The sequence below is a fragment of the Aplidium turbinatum genome, chromosome 16 (assembly GCF_918807975.1).
Source record: "Aplidium turbinatum chromosome 16, kaAplTurb1.1, whole genome shotgun sequence".
In the NCBI taxonomy this organism is placed as follows: domain Eukaryota; kingdom Metazoa; phylum Chordata; class Ascidiacea; order Aplousobranchia; family Polyclinidae; genus Aplidium; species Aplidium turbinatum.
Window position 1 is genome coordinate 15,800,600 of NC_137487.1, and position 15,693 is coordinate 15,816,292.

The window sequence follows — 15,693 nt, forward strand, 5'->3', positions numbered from 1 at the left end:
TCGTTGTTGAAATGTTCCTTTTCAATTTCCTTTGTTTAAACTAAGCGAACTGATATGACCGATATGGTCAGGAAATAACAAGCTCGGTTTAGTTCCTGTCGCATTGTGATCGCAAAGTGCTGATGTCATGAATAGCAGGTGTTTTGAATCACAATAAATTTATTGATGTGATCGAAGTAGTGCAGGGGTTTTTAACCAGGGGTACGAGACCTGTTACTCAGGGAGTGTTGGGATACTGAATCGTTGGCTTAGTAACAAAATGACGTAATATATCAAAATGACGTAATAATATAATAATAATAAATGACGTAATGTGTCTTTACCTGCTTTGAAGAAGCATTCTGAATTGTCGACGACTAATATTCCTTTTCAGCCAATTCTAAGAGGAGTGCGAGAATTGGTCGATGATTTCAAGGTGGTACCAAAAAGGCAAAAGGTTAAACCTCAAAAGGTTAGACCTCAAAAGGTTAACCTCAAAAGTAGTATAGCTTTTACCTTTCAACAAAGGTAAATCGCCGCAGTTATGCTGTGGTTGCCGAGAATATAGCTGATTGCACACTTGCACAGTCTTTATGGCAAGCATGAAGGCTACACATGGTTTTCCAATCGCAATTGCTCGCTATTCTAGTGAGTAGCCTACTCGGCCTTGTGCTGACTGCCAGGTAGATCGTTACTCTCTGCATAGTTTGTGATGTGTTGTCGCGCGACAACACATCACATGTTATCAGAAACTTAGATCTTTTAACACGTTTTAGAATTGCAAAGAAACTATCATTTTTACCAAGTGTTGTAAGCATGTTTACCGAAAACGGTCACAGTAGTTAAAGTTAAAAAAAAAATCATATTTCATGTAAAGTTCCTCACATCATTTATCTTTGCAGCTAAACTAGTTTAAGATCACATCAAAATAATATCTTCAATTCATAAAATACAAGTTGGTAGCGCAACAAGAGAATTTCCAACTTCACGGCCAGAATGGTGGATGAGCAATTGAGAGTTGCGCACGACTCGAATGAACGAGACAAAAGTGCCCACTTCGATGACGTCAACAACGAGCCAACGTCATCACCGCCGGTAGTTGTTGTGTCACAACCGAGCGACGAATCGCAATCAGAAGGCGAAGAAACGAGACTAGATTCAACAACTCCCTCGACACCGAAAGAAGGAGAAAATTCCTTTGAGCCAAACGGCCTTGTACATGATGCCCAAACGCAAAATGACAAATCAACACATATCCCCAAAGGTCACACGACTGTTGGAGACTGCAACAAAAATACAAAATCTCCGAAGGAGGGACTCTCTGTCAATTTCACCTCGAGTGGTTGTCTTCGGCGACGTGATGACTTCTCCCATAGTAAAGACTTACTTTCCTCTCCTACCTCTTCACGTGTAACCTTCGGTTTTGGTTCTCTGGACATCATTATGGAAAATGACGCATCAAAAGAACAAACATGCAAACATGCAGAAAAGTATGTAGCCTACTTTAACAAAGTTTGTTGCACAAAGCATAACTTTAAAAACTGTTCAACGAAATGGCCGTTCAAAAAGGGATCTTGCTGAGAGGAAGTTGATTGCAAAGCCGAATATGCGAAAGCCCTGTTACGCTCTCAAAAGGGCGCCATTTCGACACCGCTCAAGAATATGAGGCTGCGTCTTTGGCAGGACACTTAATGGCATACTTGCAGATGGACACGAAGATTGGCTTCCTTGCTTTTCCGTCCACTTAATCTATATCGCCAACTATTGAGCATAAAGCCTGGATAGCACAAATAAAAATAAAAAACCCTCGCCAAAGTCTCTAAAAACTGAGCCCACTTTGCTTATGTTATGAGGCATTGATATCGAAAATACATGCAACTAGTCAGTTTTTTAGCTATGGTCGTTGCCTATGTTAATCAAACCTCTTGTGACACCATCACTGCTCAGTAGGCTAGAACCAAGAGTCCGTGGTATGAACTTTTCTTTTTACTAAAATATGCTCAAATTTTTATAATTTGCCTCAAACAGAATTAGATCAACATCATTCTATTTATAATATTCTCTTTTCTGTTAAAATGACAACTTCATTTTTTTTTTGTTTCAGCGACCCTTACGACCGGCCAGAAAAATGGGGCTGGGCCGTTGTGATTGCGTCCTGGGTAGTCATGATCCCCATAGCTGGTGTACTTGCTAGCTTCGGTACTATCGTCTCCTCACTCACGGAAGAATTCAATGCAACAAAGCTAGAAGCAGGTATGCGGTCAGACAAGCTAACGTTTTCCTGCTGTTGAAGACAGCGTGTTGTCGTATGTCCGCAGCGAAGGCCAAGTGGAGACAAAAAGGAATTAAGAAAAACAATTTTATGGTTGTTTTCATCACAGTAGACGTTTAATCAATGTAAAAAGAGACCAATTTTTCCAGCTTGGTAGGAAGTCTTTGTGACCCTGCAGATTGAGGCTTTTGTGACGTCATGGTGCGTCATACAGTGTTATTGCAAACTGGTTTGTTTACAAAAACCTTCCTTAACGCTATTTAAAAAAAAACATGTAAACGTTAACAAACACATTGCATAAGGTCAAGACGCTGGGTATCAACAGAACTTATCACGCCTTCGTACTCGTCAGCGACTCAGCTAGAGGAAAACTTAAGAATGCAAAATCAACTGTTTTGGGGGCAAATGTTTTAATATTTCAAATAAACAGTTTGTTTTAAAATATATCTACTGAATGCAGCAATACATTTATGAAACCACATTCAACATGTAATGCAATGTCACTGAAACTTTGTAATAGTATTAAAAACCCATTTTGGCGGCAAGATAAAAGTTTTTGGGACAAAATACGTCGCCCCCCCCCCCCTAAGCCCCCACCCCACGCGGCGACGTCCTTGGTCTATGGTAGAAACCGAAATCAATCATTGTTAGTATTTTGATCCGCAATAGGCGTTTGTTGCGACCGCAGATACGGCACTTCTGCCTATAATAGCCTACTTCACCGCGAATACAGCTGTGGTCCCAGACATGAAATCAATCGTTATTTACGTTGATTCAACGTCTGCAGAATGTAAAAAGCGGTTGATTTGCTGCCTGCGAAGGTTGAACGTATCTACTGCTGCTGTTCTTTAATCTTTCTTTGTGGTATTGCTGCAATCGAAGCGGTAGTATTTGTGTGTGCGGCATTTGCCGTTTGAGGAAACGAGTGTCATTTGAGTGTGAGAATTTACATTGTTGTTATTATTCACCAATGTCCAAGAACATGATAAACATTTCTGACAGTTGTTAAACCACTGGCTTTGTTTGTGATACAAATCAAGAAAAATAGACGGTGTTCATAAATTCCTGTTACAATTTCAAAATGTTGAAAACTAAAATTGTAACAGGATTTTATGAACACCCTGTATGCTGATTTTGTGTACACAAATAGTTAGCTTTCTCAGAAAGAAAACTATAGCCTACAGGGGGCTAATGGATGTTAATCGCAGAGCCAGCGTTTTCATACATTTACATTCAAAACAAAGTTATAAATTATATATTGCCGCAAATTTCTTTTAATAGGCGTATATTTTTGCACTTGACATGGACAAATACAAACGTTACCCAGATACAAAACATGCCTTTGTCAACTTTAATGTTGGTCACAGTTCACCAAGAGAATTTCTCCCTCTTGCCACGTTTGCTGAAGAAAAAATTTCCGTACAGAAGTCATAAGCATAATTTTTTACTTTCTTATACGTTGTTTTGATAAAAACCACACTAGATTTGCTTGACTTATTCTTTGAATGTGTTGACTGGATTCGGGTTCGAAAACTACGCTTTTTCTGCTTTGTTGCACTAAGAACTTGTTTCTGTTTTGTTGTTTTGCAACAGTTTATCTTTTAATTAGCTCAAAAATCAACGATTCAAAAGATTTAATAAACATCCATGCAAATCTTGTACAATGCAAGGTCATTTGCACAAGAAAAATTATCCGAAAAATGTTTTGTGTAAAATTCATGTCTAAACCTTGAACTGTTTTTAGGAACAACAAAATTATGCGGTTTAAACAAATAAAATGAACACGTCAGCTGTTTATTGAGAAAGCAAATTTTCCACCCGATGAACATCGTTGGTTAAAATTTTACAAAAGCGTTTTGCAGCAGTTTGTCGAAAACTTAAAGCCCTTCTGGCAGTTTGGTCGATGGAGTGGCAAAAACTGTTGATATCGTACAATGTTGTTTGTGCGTTGAAATAGCCCGTGTTGTAGCACAAGATGGATTGGCTGACTTCGATTGGTTGGCAATCATTTCAACTGGGACGGAATGATTTACAGAATAGCCTCAAATTACACCAGATGATAGCATAGGCTTACGACCAAATGCAGCTTACTGCAATATCAAATTACCTACCAGTCCGTTTACCAATTTGCCAAATGATGCAAATCTAAACAACGTTGTTAGAACGTCTTTAGAACGTCTTGATAAAACAAACCGGCTGAGCAAATCAATATATCAAGCTGTTCTCAAGAGGTGCTGAGATCATCTATCATTGTTCGTAAGGAGACAGAAAGCTATGACTAAGAGATAGTTTTACTTATATACTTGTCCTGTCTGTTTGGCTTATCGCGTTATTTATTGATTGTACAGTACAGCGCTTAGGTCATGTCGAAATGTACATTACGCGAAGCGAATAAAATAGACAACTAACTGTTTGTTTGGTTAATTTTTTGTATCTTTTTTGACCATTTTGAAAAAAATTATGCTTTCCTTTGGTGCAACTTCCCAAAGTGTAGGCTACGTTTTTTAAACACAATTGTCTGTAAATTTAAACTCACAAAGGCAAATGTTTGTGCTGCAGTCCCATCTGGTGTGTCGCAATAGGCTTAGTAAACAAGTGAAAAATATTTGTAACCAAACCTTTGTACGTTACAACTCGCAAGATGATTTCTTTTAAATTGAGGAACTGATGTGGGGCTTTTGACGCAATATTTGCTTTTTGCGGTCAGTTTTGACAATATCTTCGCTGTAAACAAACAAGCAATTACTTTGGAATCAAAAGCGGCACTCAACCCACCGTTGATACTGGAAAGGTATTACGAAATAACTCGTTCGTGATTTGCAAGTTATTTCGAAGAAAAAGATTTCCTTGAATTTATATTCCCGGATATATTTCGACAATTCTTCCAATATGTAAATCCTTCTGTAACCAACACACCTGATGTTTCTAAAAAAGCATGACATGGTACAAATTTCGTAACTGTTTAATTATTACTAATAGCATCAAATATATAAGTTATATTTGAGAATAAACGTTGTAAGTCCACAAACTGAAGTTTTTATTACCAGTGCCTTCTTATAAACTCTGTAAAACATAGTTTCAACGTTCCAAAACGTTCATTTTACCGGGCAGCATAAGTCATCGCATTTAGAATTCTCGCATGTCTGAGTGAAGGAAATATATCCTACGGACGTATTCCATGTCATTCGGGCAAATAAAAACTTCAACCAAAACCAATAAAATGTTTAAAGGTCAGGTATATCTTGGTGACAGAAGATATTGTAAAAATATTTGAGTCATAAATTTTTTTGTAATTTGCTTTGAAATTAACGTAACGATAGCTGCAGAGACAAGTATATTAAAAGCCTTCAAATGTTTCTAAAGAATGGGCCTACTATAAAACAAAATATGAACACTAATATTTTTGTTTACTTTCACTAAAGGGTGAAACAGACTGTTGTGGTTAATTCGATAAAAGTCATTTCATTCACTTTGAATTTTGAATGCTGTTTGTCACTTTCAACTCTTGAAGGTTCAAGCTGAGTCGATTCTTTTATTTTCTATTCTCCAAGCATACTGTGTGTGTACTGTATCTTGAAATCGATACAGCTACCACGTGCCGCTGAGCACATGAACTGCTCACGCCTATGCCCATAACCTGGCCGCATGTTTATTCCTTGTAAGGCATTTCATGGCTGGCAAAGAAAACAAATAAAGAAATTCTACACCAAGTGAACCAAACCAGAACTCTGTTAAAAAGTATGAAAACCAGACAATATAAATTTCTCGGCCATGTAGTAAGAAAACAAAAACTGGAGCATCTCTCTTTAACTGGTAAAATTTTTGGAAAGCGGGCACCTGGCAGACAAAGACAAACGCATCTGGAACAATTTAACGACAAGACAGAAACAATCATCCATGCAACATATAATAGGAACATTTGGTCTAATTATTCATCTGAGGCCGTCGATGCCTGGTTCAGGCAAGGCAATTGAAGAAGAAGAAGGCATGTCACGTTAATAGGCTTTTGCCCATCGTGAAGTTCCAAGCCTTGGCTTGGGAATTCCAGGTGTTTACAAAACACAACTCGACATTTCATCACACATGTCATCAAGCTGACTCTACAAATCCGAATTAAATTTTTCTGTTAACAACGAGTTCTAGAAAGTATTTTTAACATAATTTAATGGCAGTCAACAAATGTTTCATTCTTAACATCGTTTTAACGTCGTCAGATATTGAAACGATGCAAAACGGTAACTTCACTATCCATCAATAGCTTTGATTGAACGCGATCGATAGAATCAGCTATTGCTTTTAAGACCCATCCTTTTATGCTGAGGAGAAAGATTTAATTCGTTCGGTCGTTTGAAGCCATAAAAAATCGCATTGCCCTGTTTCATAATACCTCTCACGCAAATGAACGAAAAATTTTGTGTGTGCAAGGCCACATAAGATCATCACTCTATCATAGCTTGCCTTGCAAAAGAACATATTTAAACGTAAAAATCAGTTATGCAATGCTGTACGTTGCTTCTAATACCGATTTCCACTGACAAAATGTGTTTGGTTCAAGTTTTTTTTGCTTTACAACACTTTTAAAGTCATTTAAAGTACATTGATACATGGATTTACAACGTCCCCCCTTCATCCATAAGCGGAGATAGTTGAACTCTTTTGATTTTATATTGATATGTAATCATCCTATCTCAAACCCCACTTTTAAATATCCAAGGTCCAATCCCAAACTACGAGTTAATCACAATAGATATTGAATAAATGATTCATAATATTTATAGCTTTTTTAATATGCACAGTCGATATGTGAGAAGAGCTTGAGCTTCTATTGCTTTTGTGTATCTTCGCCTATGCTTCTCAAATGATGTTACCTTGTGACCTTGATGACCATGATTTTTATGCCTGGTAAACCATTGCCTCCAAGAGCAGCAGATTACCGCTTTTAGCCATTCTAGGCTTTCAACTCAGTGTTATTGTTACGCCATATGCACGCAGTTCGGCCTTTAAATCTTGATGTATAGTCTTACTTAAACTCGAACCAGGCAGGCAATCATGGAGATAGTGCTCAGTTGATTGTTGGGATGAATTGTATTTTTGCAAATGGTAAGAAAAAAATTCCAAGCAAAGCTTTTAATACCTAGTTTCAAAGGATTAAAAACGACTTGACTCTTGACTCCGTCGTTTCCTATCAATTGAAAATTTGTGTTTGTTGGGCTTTGTCTAAGAATATCTCAGATGGCAACATTAGACTTTTTACATTGATTCAATGTGTTTGGCGTGCTGTGGAGAAACCGTTTTTGTCGAATATAGGGATAACATTTAAAAACGTGTAAAGATCGATAAATTATTATCTTTAATTCTGTAAAGCATTGCTTATTTACAAAATTAAAAAGTTAAAATGTGAACAATCTTTTTCATTTTGCAACATTTTTTTCATCAAGTTTAACTCTTTGTGTTTCCAGGATGGATTGGGTCGTTGGCATTCAGTTTTACTGTGGGTACTTGCCCATTCAGCACCCCTTTATTCACTGTGTATGGGGCCCGTAAGGTGGCGTTAGTAGGCGTGGTGGGAGCGTCCATCAGTCTCATCATAACGTCATTTACACCTGTTCTACATTTAATGTTTTTAACGTACAGGTGAGAATACAATACACGTACTTCGTGCTTCATTAAAAATCGATAATTTTTTGTAGGTTTTTGTTTCTAGCTCTTTATTGCTTGGGCGTTAAGGACTGCTCGTTACGTTAAGCTCGCACGCACGTTGCACGTTAAGGACTGCTCGCACGTTAAGGACTGCTCTCCATTCAGCGGCATCTAATGGATGGAATAGTTCCCAGGCAACAAGACTTCAACAATCGGAAACTTCACTCTGTCAATCTCGGTGACCGGGCCTGCGTCAGTGATTCAAAGCCTCTACAAGTATGCGAAACTGCCAGGATTAAGCTCTGCAAGAAGCTTTCCCAGTCCGAAGATAAAGATTCAATCAATCAATCAATATTTTCACAATTTTAAAACACTGTGTAACTTCAATCCGGTGTTTTTCTACCGAGACAGCATCACAGGCAACAAGTTTACAAATCTAAAGTTTAGCTAATATCTCAGTTTAAAATTTTCTCAGTTTTTTTTTCTTTGCTTTACTATCACACAGTGGACTTGTAGATGTAGTTGTGCCGCGACATAAGTTTGTATGTCAGCCAAAACCCAATTAGGGATTTCTAATTTACCTGGGCCCAATAAAGGTTGTTGAACATGAAGGAAAACTGTGTTTGCGTTGGTATAACGTCAAATGCTTATGCCACCAGTTTAAAGAAATGTTTCATGTTTGTACAAATTATGTGAAATAACGACCACATTGCTTTTTTTCTGTTTCAGTGCCATGCTTGGAACTTTTGCCAACTTTGTATACAACACAGCGATGAACTTAACTGGACAATATTTTCCAAACAAACACCAAGCGCTTGCAACCTGCTTGGCGTCAGCAGGAATTTCATTCGGTATTTTGTTTATGTGGTTAAATTGAGTACTTATTTTCAAACACGGCATTTGAAGCTGGTTTAGTCGTATCAATACTCTCAACTCGTGGCTGAGGCAATTTAGATTAACGGAAGACGAGGTTCCAGGCATATTTGTTATTTTCAAACATGTTGCTTGTGTCTTTCAAACACACAGACTAACTGTTGAACTACGAGCTGTTAAGCTTTCTCCGTCATTCTCTCTCGGCCAGACGGTTTACTCAGAGACGCAGCAAACTACCCAAAACATTTATTTTTCATACTGATACTAGTAGCCTTTTGCAAAATTGGAATGAAATTTCGGCAATTGTCCAGAAAGTACTGTAATTGTAAGAAGGGTCTTTTCACTTTTTTGTGCAAACATTCGAAAATATGAACTTGCAAATAATTTTATTCCCAATCTCAAATTGATTTTCCTATCGTGCATGTAGGCCACTTCTTAAAGGGATACTAAAGGAAAAACCTGACTTGGCGATTTTCCACGTTCTTTCTGTTTAGCATGCTACCATAAAACGATTTTCAATAAAATTTTGCCCCATTGCGGTCTGACCACCATTGCGCGCGTGCTTTTGTCAGAGCTTTCAAAACCAGAATGGGCCTGAGCAGCGAAGCGTGCGACTGTACAGTCTACGTAACAAAAGACGAGCAATCAGCTGATCACGCAACAGTTGTTACAGTACTGCCGGCGATTCAACTGTAGGCTATGTATGTATGTACATCAAAACATCAGATTTCAACGTCAAAACATCAAACAGTTTGTTCAAAACATCAGATCTGATGTTAAAACATCAGATGTTGTAACGTGGCTTTTGTTATTGCTGTCTTTTGTGACGTATTCTCGAGCTGTGTTTGCACTTTTGGTTATTTTGAAAAAAAAATAAAAATAAATGAAACATTGGACTTTGGGCCTTGCCAGCGCCATTGAAAACAATTTTTTTTTGGTAATTTTTCTTGAAATGTATTCTTAAATGTTCAGTTTACGCATTTAAATGCTTAATTCCCGTTTGAAATTTTCATTTAGTAGGCCTTCAAACTCTACTTTAACCAGAATTATTGTTTTTTTTTCAGGTACCTTGCTAGTAAATCCACTTGCACAAGCCTTGGTTGGAATGGTAGGGTGGCGACACACCCTGCAAATATTAGGGGGAGCGGTGTTTGTGATAGGATTGGCATGTGTTGCTGTGTTCCGTCCTGTCAAAACACGAAAACAAAAAATACACACAAAAATTCGACATCATAAAGGAAAGAAAGGCCATGAGAAGGAACCGATTTCAGATGCACTTGCGCATGCCAAAGTCGGATCCTTGGAAGGAGGTATGGAACGACTTCTCAGCGTACTATCTTAAGAGTGTAATGTTGTTCGAGTTTGTCGTATCCAATCGTATGCCAAGTGTGTGAAGATTGAATTATGTGAACTCCAAAGTAAGAGAAGACATTCGTGCCGATCTTCAAACTGCGTTATTGACTATTTTGTTCAAACCTATGCATATGCTCTGATCGTTGTCGGATCTCTATTCTTCCCAGTGTCAAGCAAATTGTTTTTTCTATTCTACCACATAGCTACATCATTTTATCTTGTACCTTTATCACTTCTGTATTTTTGTTTCAGTTGATGTCGAAGCATTGTCGGAGTCCATCCAAAATCTTCCCACCGAAAGCAAAATGAGCTTAGCCGCACATGAGTTGAAACGAACTGTGCTAAGCAAAGGGGTGTTTGATTGCTCGATATGCAGCAACCCAGCGTTTATATTGTGGATGTTGGGAACACTGTTTTGGAGTATCTCTTTTCTTTTTCCGTTCATTTTCTTGGTAAGAATTAAGTTAAAATTGCTGCAAATGTTAGTTCATGAGTTGATTTTCTCATGCACTCAACAAGTGAAGAATTACTTCAAAAACGACCTTGATTAGATATCGCAACAGCAAGTATTAAAAACATTCTATCAAATCTTATCGAATTCACAGTTTCTATAAAAATGAAACTTATGGCAATAGTCACCACTGCAAAAGTTCCGTAAACGCTGTAATACTCCCGTCAAGAACATGAGCCTTTTTTTACATTCATTCAACATTTGTAGACGTTGAATCAATGTAAAAAATAGGTTAATTTGCTGGTTGAAACACGTGGTTTCTTTCAGAATCAAACCAATAATTTCATACTGAGCTGCTGGCTTGCCTGACGTTGAGCTCTGATGTTCTGTTCATGTTGTTGTTGCTAGATTGACTACATGGAAACTATCGGCATTGCTCGGCAATCCTCAGGCTTCGTCATGACGGCCTATGGCATTGCTGAGTTTGTCGGAAGACTAATTTGCGCGATGGGAGCCGGAAAAATCCGGTTCAGTCTGGCTTACGTGTACGCTGGAAGTGCACTTTTTGTTGGAGTTGCTACTTTATTAGCACCATTGGGAAAATCGCTCGGAATTTTGTACGCTTATTCAATAGGTAATACTCTATCCACAACGGCATATTGTTTTACCTATTTGAAACGTTTGGTCTGTACTTTGTGTAGACGATTTTATGCTTTCTAAATATTCAAGTAGAGAGAGATGATAATGGATAGCAAATCTTTTCTTTTTTACGTTCATCTACCGTCGACAGACATTAAATCAAACTGGAGATGACTGGGGGATGGTCAGATCACTTAAAACAGAGAATATGAATATTTGCACAGCGGCAGCAGATAAATGATGTGATTAATGAGCATTACTTGTTGGCATGGACTTCAGTAGGCTACTTCTCTGCTTACTGTAGTAGCATAATTATAAATAAAAGCCTACAAGTAGTTTTGCTGTTTTATTATCAGTAGCCTAGTATAAGTATTACTTCTTTTGCAGCCGCTGGTATTAACTCCGGTATTCTCAATTCCATGATGTTTGTTGCCACTATGCAGTTCTTTGGTAACGAGAGAGGACGCCATGTTTGGGGCTATATCAACGTTATGTTGGCTCTGGGTGAGTGCAGTAAATATTCGTATGTATAGCTTACTGTATATCAAATATAGTTATTACTTACTTTTACAGCCTGTTTCAAAAGGACGACAAAAAGTGAAATATTTTGACAATATCAAGCAAATTACGAGAATAAAAAGTATGCTAGAAGTACCAGCAAAAACAAAAAACAGAGAAAAATGAGAGGAGTTCATATGAGAGGCCACAGCCGATCAAACAACAGTAATCTGTTGAGGAAAAGCCTGTTTCACCTTAAAAGGGAGATCATCAGAATGTCCTTATTCAAATAGAATAAGAACCTTCTATTCTATTTAGGGCATTCTATTCTATTATAGTATTTATGTTGGATCTTCTTTTAAAGTCTATTTGAATAGGGACCTTTTGATGATCCCCCTTTTAGGGTGAAACAGGCTGTAGAGGTTTAAAAAATTAATAATAATATTAGATGTAATTTGCTCTGCCTGGCTTTTTTCTTTTTGTAGTACCGGTAACTTATTAATAGCATTTATTGTTTAGCATACTGTATATGTAAAAGAAATTAAACAAAACTAGCTTAGCTAAACATTTTTAATTTTGTAAAAATTATTTAAAATAGTTCCATCCCATTCTTTCAGATTTATATTTAACATAGCTTTTGTAAAATTTAAACGTTAGTATAGGCATACTTGATAGGCAGATATATTTTTGTTGCAGGAATGGTTGTTGGGCCTGTTGCTGCTGGAGGTATATACGATGCCACACAATCTTACGTCAGTGCTTTTTACATGGGCGGCAGCATGTTCCTTGTCTGTGGATTAATAATGATGCTAATACCTGTAGCCTTGCAGCATTTTTCTCAGCACGAACCAGAGACAAAAGCAATAAGAGAAAAGTCTTTGAAATCTTCTTCAGGTAAAACACCACGCGAATCGTCGCGTAACGGCTCCATTGTGAAGCCTGGTGCTTTGAGAAAGCTTGCACAGCAGCAATCAGCATTGAGATCCATAGGAATGTCTTCAAAGAAGTCAAAATGGAGCGGGGATGTTAAAACACATTTGCAGGAACTCGGAGAATTGGAAGACGAACTGTTGAAAGAGCACCGCTTAGAATCATCAGAAGATGTTGCAATTTCCTCTGGACAAAATGGTAACAATAACAAACCGCTAGTCTAACGTTCCAACAGTTTCTGAAAACAAAGCTGATTTTCTTAATGCATTAAACATCTGTTGAAAATCCAGCTGCTAAAACTTGTTTTTTTACATCTCTTTATCCTATGGTGACGTTAAATTGATGTAAAAAAGACAAACTTTGTTGGCTGGGTCAGAGGTGATGCTCGAAAATATCTGAAAGCATTGCTTCCATTGCAATCTGTCCATGACCATTGACCAACCGAGATGAAGGATTCAATCGATTTTTTTCTGTAACAATGCCAAAGTTTTTCTTTCTAATTTTAATCAAGATTTCAGGTTTTTGTTATCATGTGTTGAACTGTTCATAGTTTATGAACATAACTTTCTGTTTTTTTTTTCAAAGCCCGTGTAGTCTACTTTAAATAGATTTTACTTTTAACCAGATATGCTACGTAGTTGTTCCTTTTAACACGTCGTTATACTTTAGCCGAGCGCTTGCAAACTTTTTTTTTTTTTTATCTAAATCTTATTCCAATTTTATTTCTCCACTCAGTCTACACAGGATTTTTTATTTTTAAGTTTTTAGTTGGTCAGTTCTCATAAATTTTCTGTTCCACTCTCGTGTAAAGTTTAATTAGTCGTTTGAAAAATGACCTAGTGGAGATTGCAAACTGCTGGCTGTTTCCATGATTTTGGATATCTCACTTGATTCTTTTATTTTGCTTCTTTCATCCTGCTAAGCACAGGCAGGTATAGTCTAAGAAGTTATCAATAACGTACCTCTTGGTCTTGCCCTTGTTACCCTTCTTTGCCGAGTTAGAATGTTCCACTGTTTGAAGTATGAGCTCCAAAGCAATATCCTAACGTTTGATTTACTACAGGGCTACTCAACTAATCTTAACAAAAGTCCAGTTTGACAAGTTGAATATTTTTAGCGGTCCGGTGAATAAGTTATTTCACACGCAACCACGAAAATTAAACTATCTGTACCAAACCACTTTTTTAGGTATAATGTAACTCGAATTGGATTTTTGAGGAAGTTTTGGGGAGTGTGGGAGTCGAAGCCCCCCAGCAACTAGGATAATCACAGTAAAAATTTCTTTCTCCTAATAGAAATCTGTTTAAAGAAACCCTGAAACGTGGCAGTGAGGTTATTTTTCCAAAAGTTTAAAGTCCACCATCAGCACCCAGAAGGTTCGGATTCGGACCGTGGTCCGCCAGTTGACTAGCCCTGATTTACTATCTTAAAGAAAAAATTAGTAAAAAACGTGAAACTGAAATCAACTAGAAGGAAAAGTATCTTTACTTTTACCGTTGTAAAAACTGTTGCTGCGTTCATTAGTTTGAGCACGAATTTATGTTGGAAATATTCATAAGATTTCTCTGAAACAATACAACTCCTGTAGCCTACACTGCGCTTGAGCAACCCACGTTAAGAACTGTTCTCCATTCAGCGGCATCTAATGGATGGAATAATTTTTCGGCAAGGAGACTTCAACAATCGGAAACTTCACTCTGTCAATCTCGGTGACCGGGTCTGTGTTAGTTATTCAAAGCCTCTACAAGTATGCGAAACTTCCAGGATTAAGCTCTGTAAGAAGCTTTCCCAGTCCAAGGATAAAGATTCAATCAATCAAACTGTGAATAGCAATCAAGCAACACAATATTTTGTGATTTTATATAAAATTCCATGCATTGTTTTTGTACTTTGGATGATGAGTGTAGCCGAAACATCTGCCATGCTGTAAACCGCGTTGCAAAAATTAGGCATATGCAGCATGTAAGCATCGGTACTGTTATTTTCAATCTATGGCATGCATTGCAACATGCTGCAACAAACAACGTGAGAAAAAATTGTTTTTTTTGTGAAGATATCGTCACCGTTCTCCCTAGCCAGCAAAATTAATTTTTTTACGCTGATTCAACGTCTGCAAACATTGAATCAATGTAAAAAGAATAGAATTTGCTACATGAAAGGCTGAAATTGATCAATGTTTCAAACGCACCTAGATGCATTGTGTGCTACTACTGTTTGTGTCTTTGATTTTCGTCTAATCTGTGAAAGAATAAACAAGTTTTCATTGTATTGTACCTGAATGAGGTTGTTGATTAAGAAACTTAACTTCACCAGAACCTGGGAAATGAATTAGCCATCCACTGTGGTCAAGTTTCGTTTCGGAAACCAATATCCGTAGGAGAATGGAGAAACGATTTTTTCCCCAACATTTGTCAAAATGGCGTAACAAGAAGGCGTTTAATTACAGTATCTGACGGCCGTTGCAATAATCATCTGTTTGTTGTCTTAGGTTAGGGTTAGGGTCTTAGGGAATCATCTTTTCTTATTGTAGTTTCAAACTTATTTATTTTCAAGTGAATAGTCGGCTCTTCTGTATTGAACCACTCCTTTAATCGCAACATACGGTAAATGCTTAATTATACGCCTAGTAAATTTTGCAGTGATGTTTGGCACTTGAAAACTACAAATATTCTCTTCTTATGTGTGGTTTATCAGAACTAATGTTTTAAAGCGGGACAAAACCATTCTTTCATAAATTTTTTCCGAACCCTCAAGCGAGATCAATGTTTGGCTTTTGGCGCCCTCTTCCAGTTATTTTTTTAATTGTACTTACATCGTCAGGTGGCGGTAAGATAACCTCTCGTTCTTCTCGGCAGTCGAGTGTCGGAAAAACTGACAGCGATAGACATGTATTTTGCTCATGTTACGGTTGGGGTAGCGAAACACAATGCTTGCTGTTCAATAGTGAGTAGTCAGGTAGTAGCCTACTGATGCCAAGAAGATTGCTCTTTCTCAACAACCTTTAACTTTTTGATCATTAAATTTACATGCGGTGCATTAAGTATTTGAAGATAGGATT

General features: G+C 37.5%; 1 protein-coding gene across 1 annotated transcript; it reads left to right on the forward strand.

Annotated features, from left to right (window-relative positions):
* Window positions 1–743: 743 nt before the first annotated feature.
* LOC145785600 (monocarboxylate transporter 4-like) lies at window positions 744–14,903 on the forward strand. The gene is made up of 9 exons (XM_082597271.1): window positions 744–1,469; window positions 2,084–2,232; window positions 7,711–7,885; window positions 8,621–8,742; window positions 9,829–10,074; window positions 10,370–10,569; window positions 10,977–11,202; window positions 11,595–11,711; window positions 12,402–14,903. Exons 1-9 carry the CDS (start codon window positions 976–978, stop codon window positions 12,857–12,859), a joined length of 2,187 nt encoding a protein of 728 aa, XP_082453397.1. The 5' UTR covers window positions 744–975; the 3' UTR covers window positions 12,860–14,903.
* The last annotated feature ends 790 nt before the right edge of the window (window positions 14,904–15,693 follow it).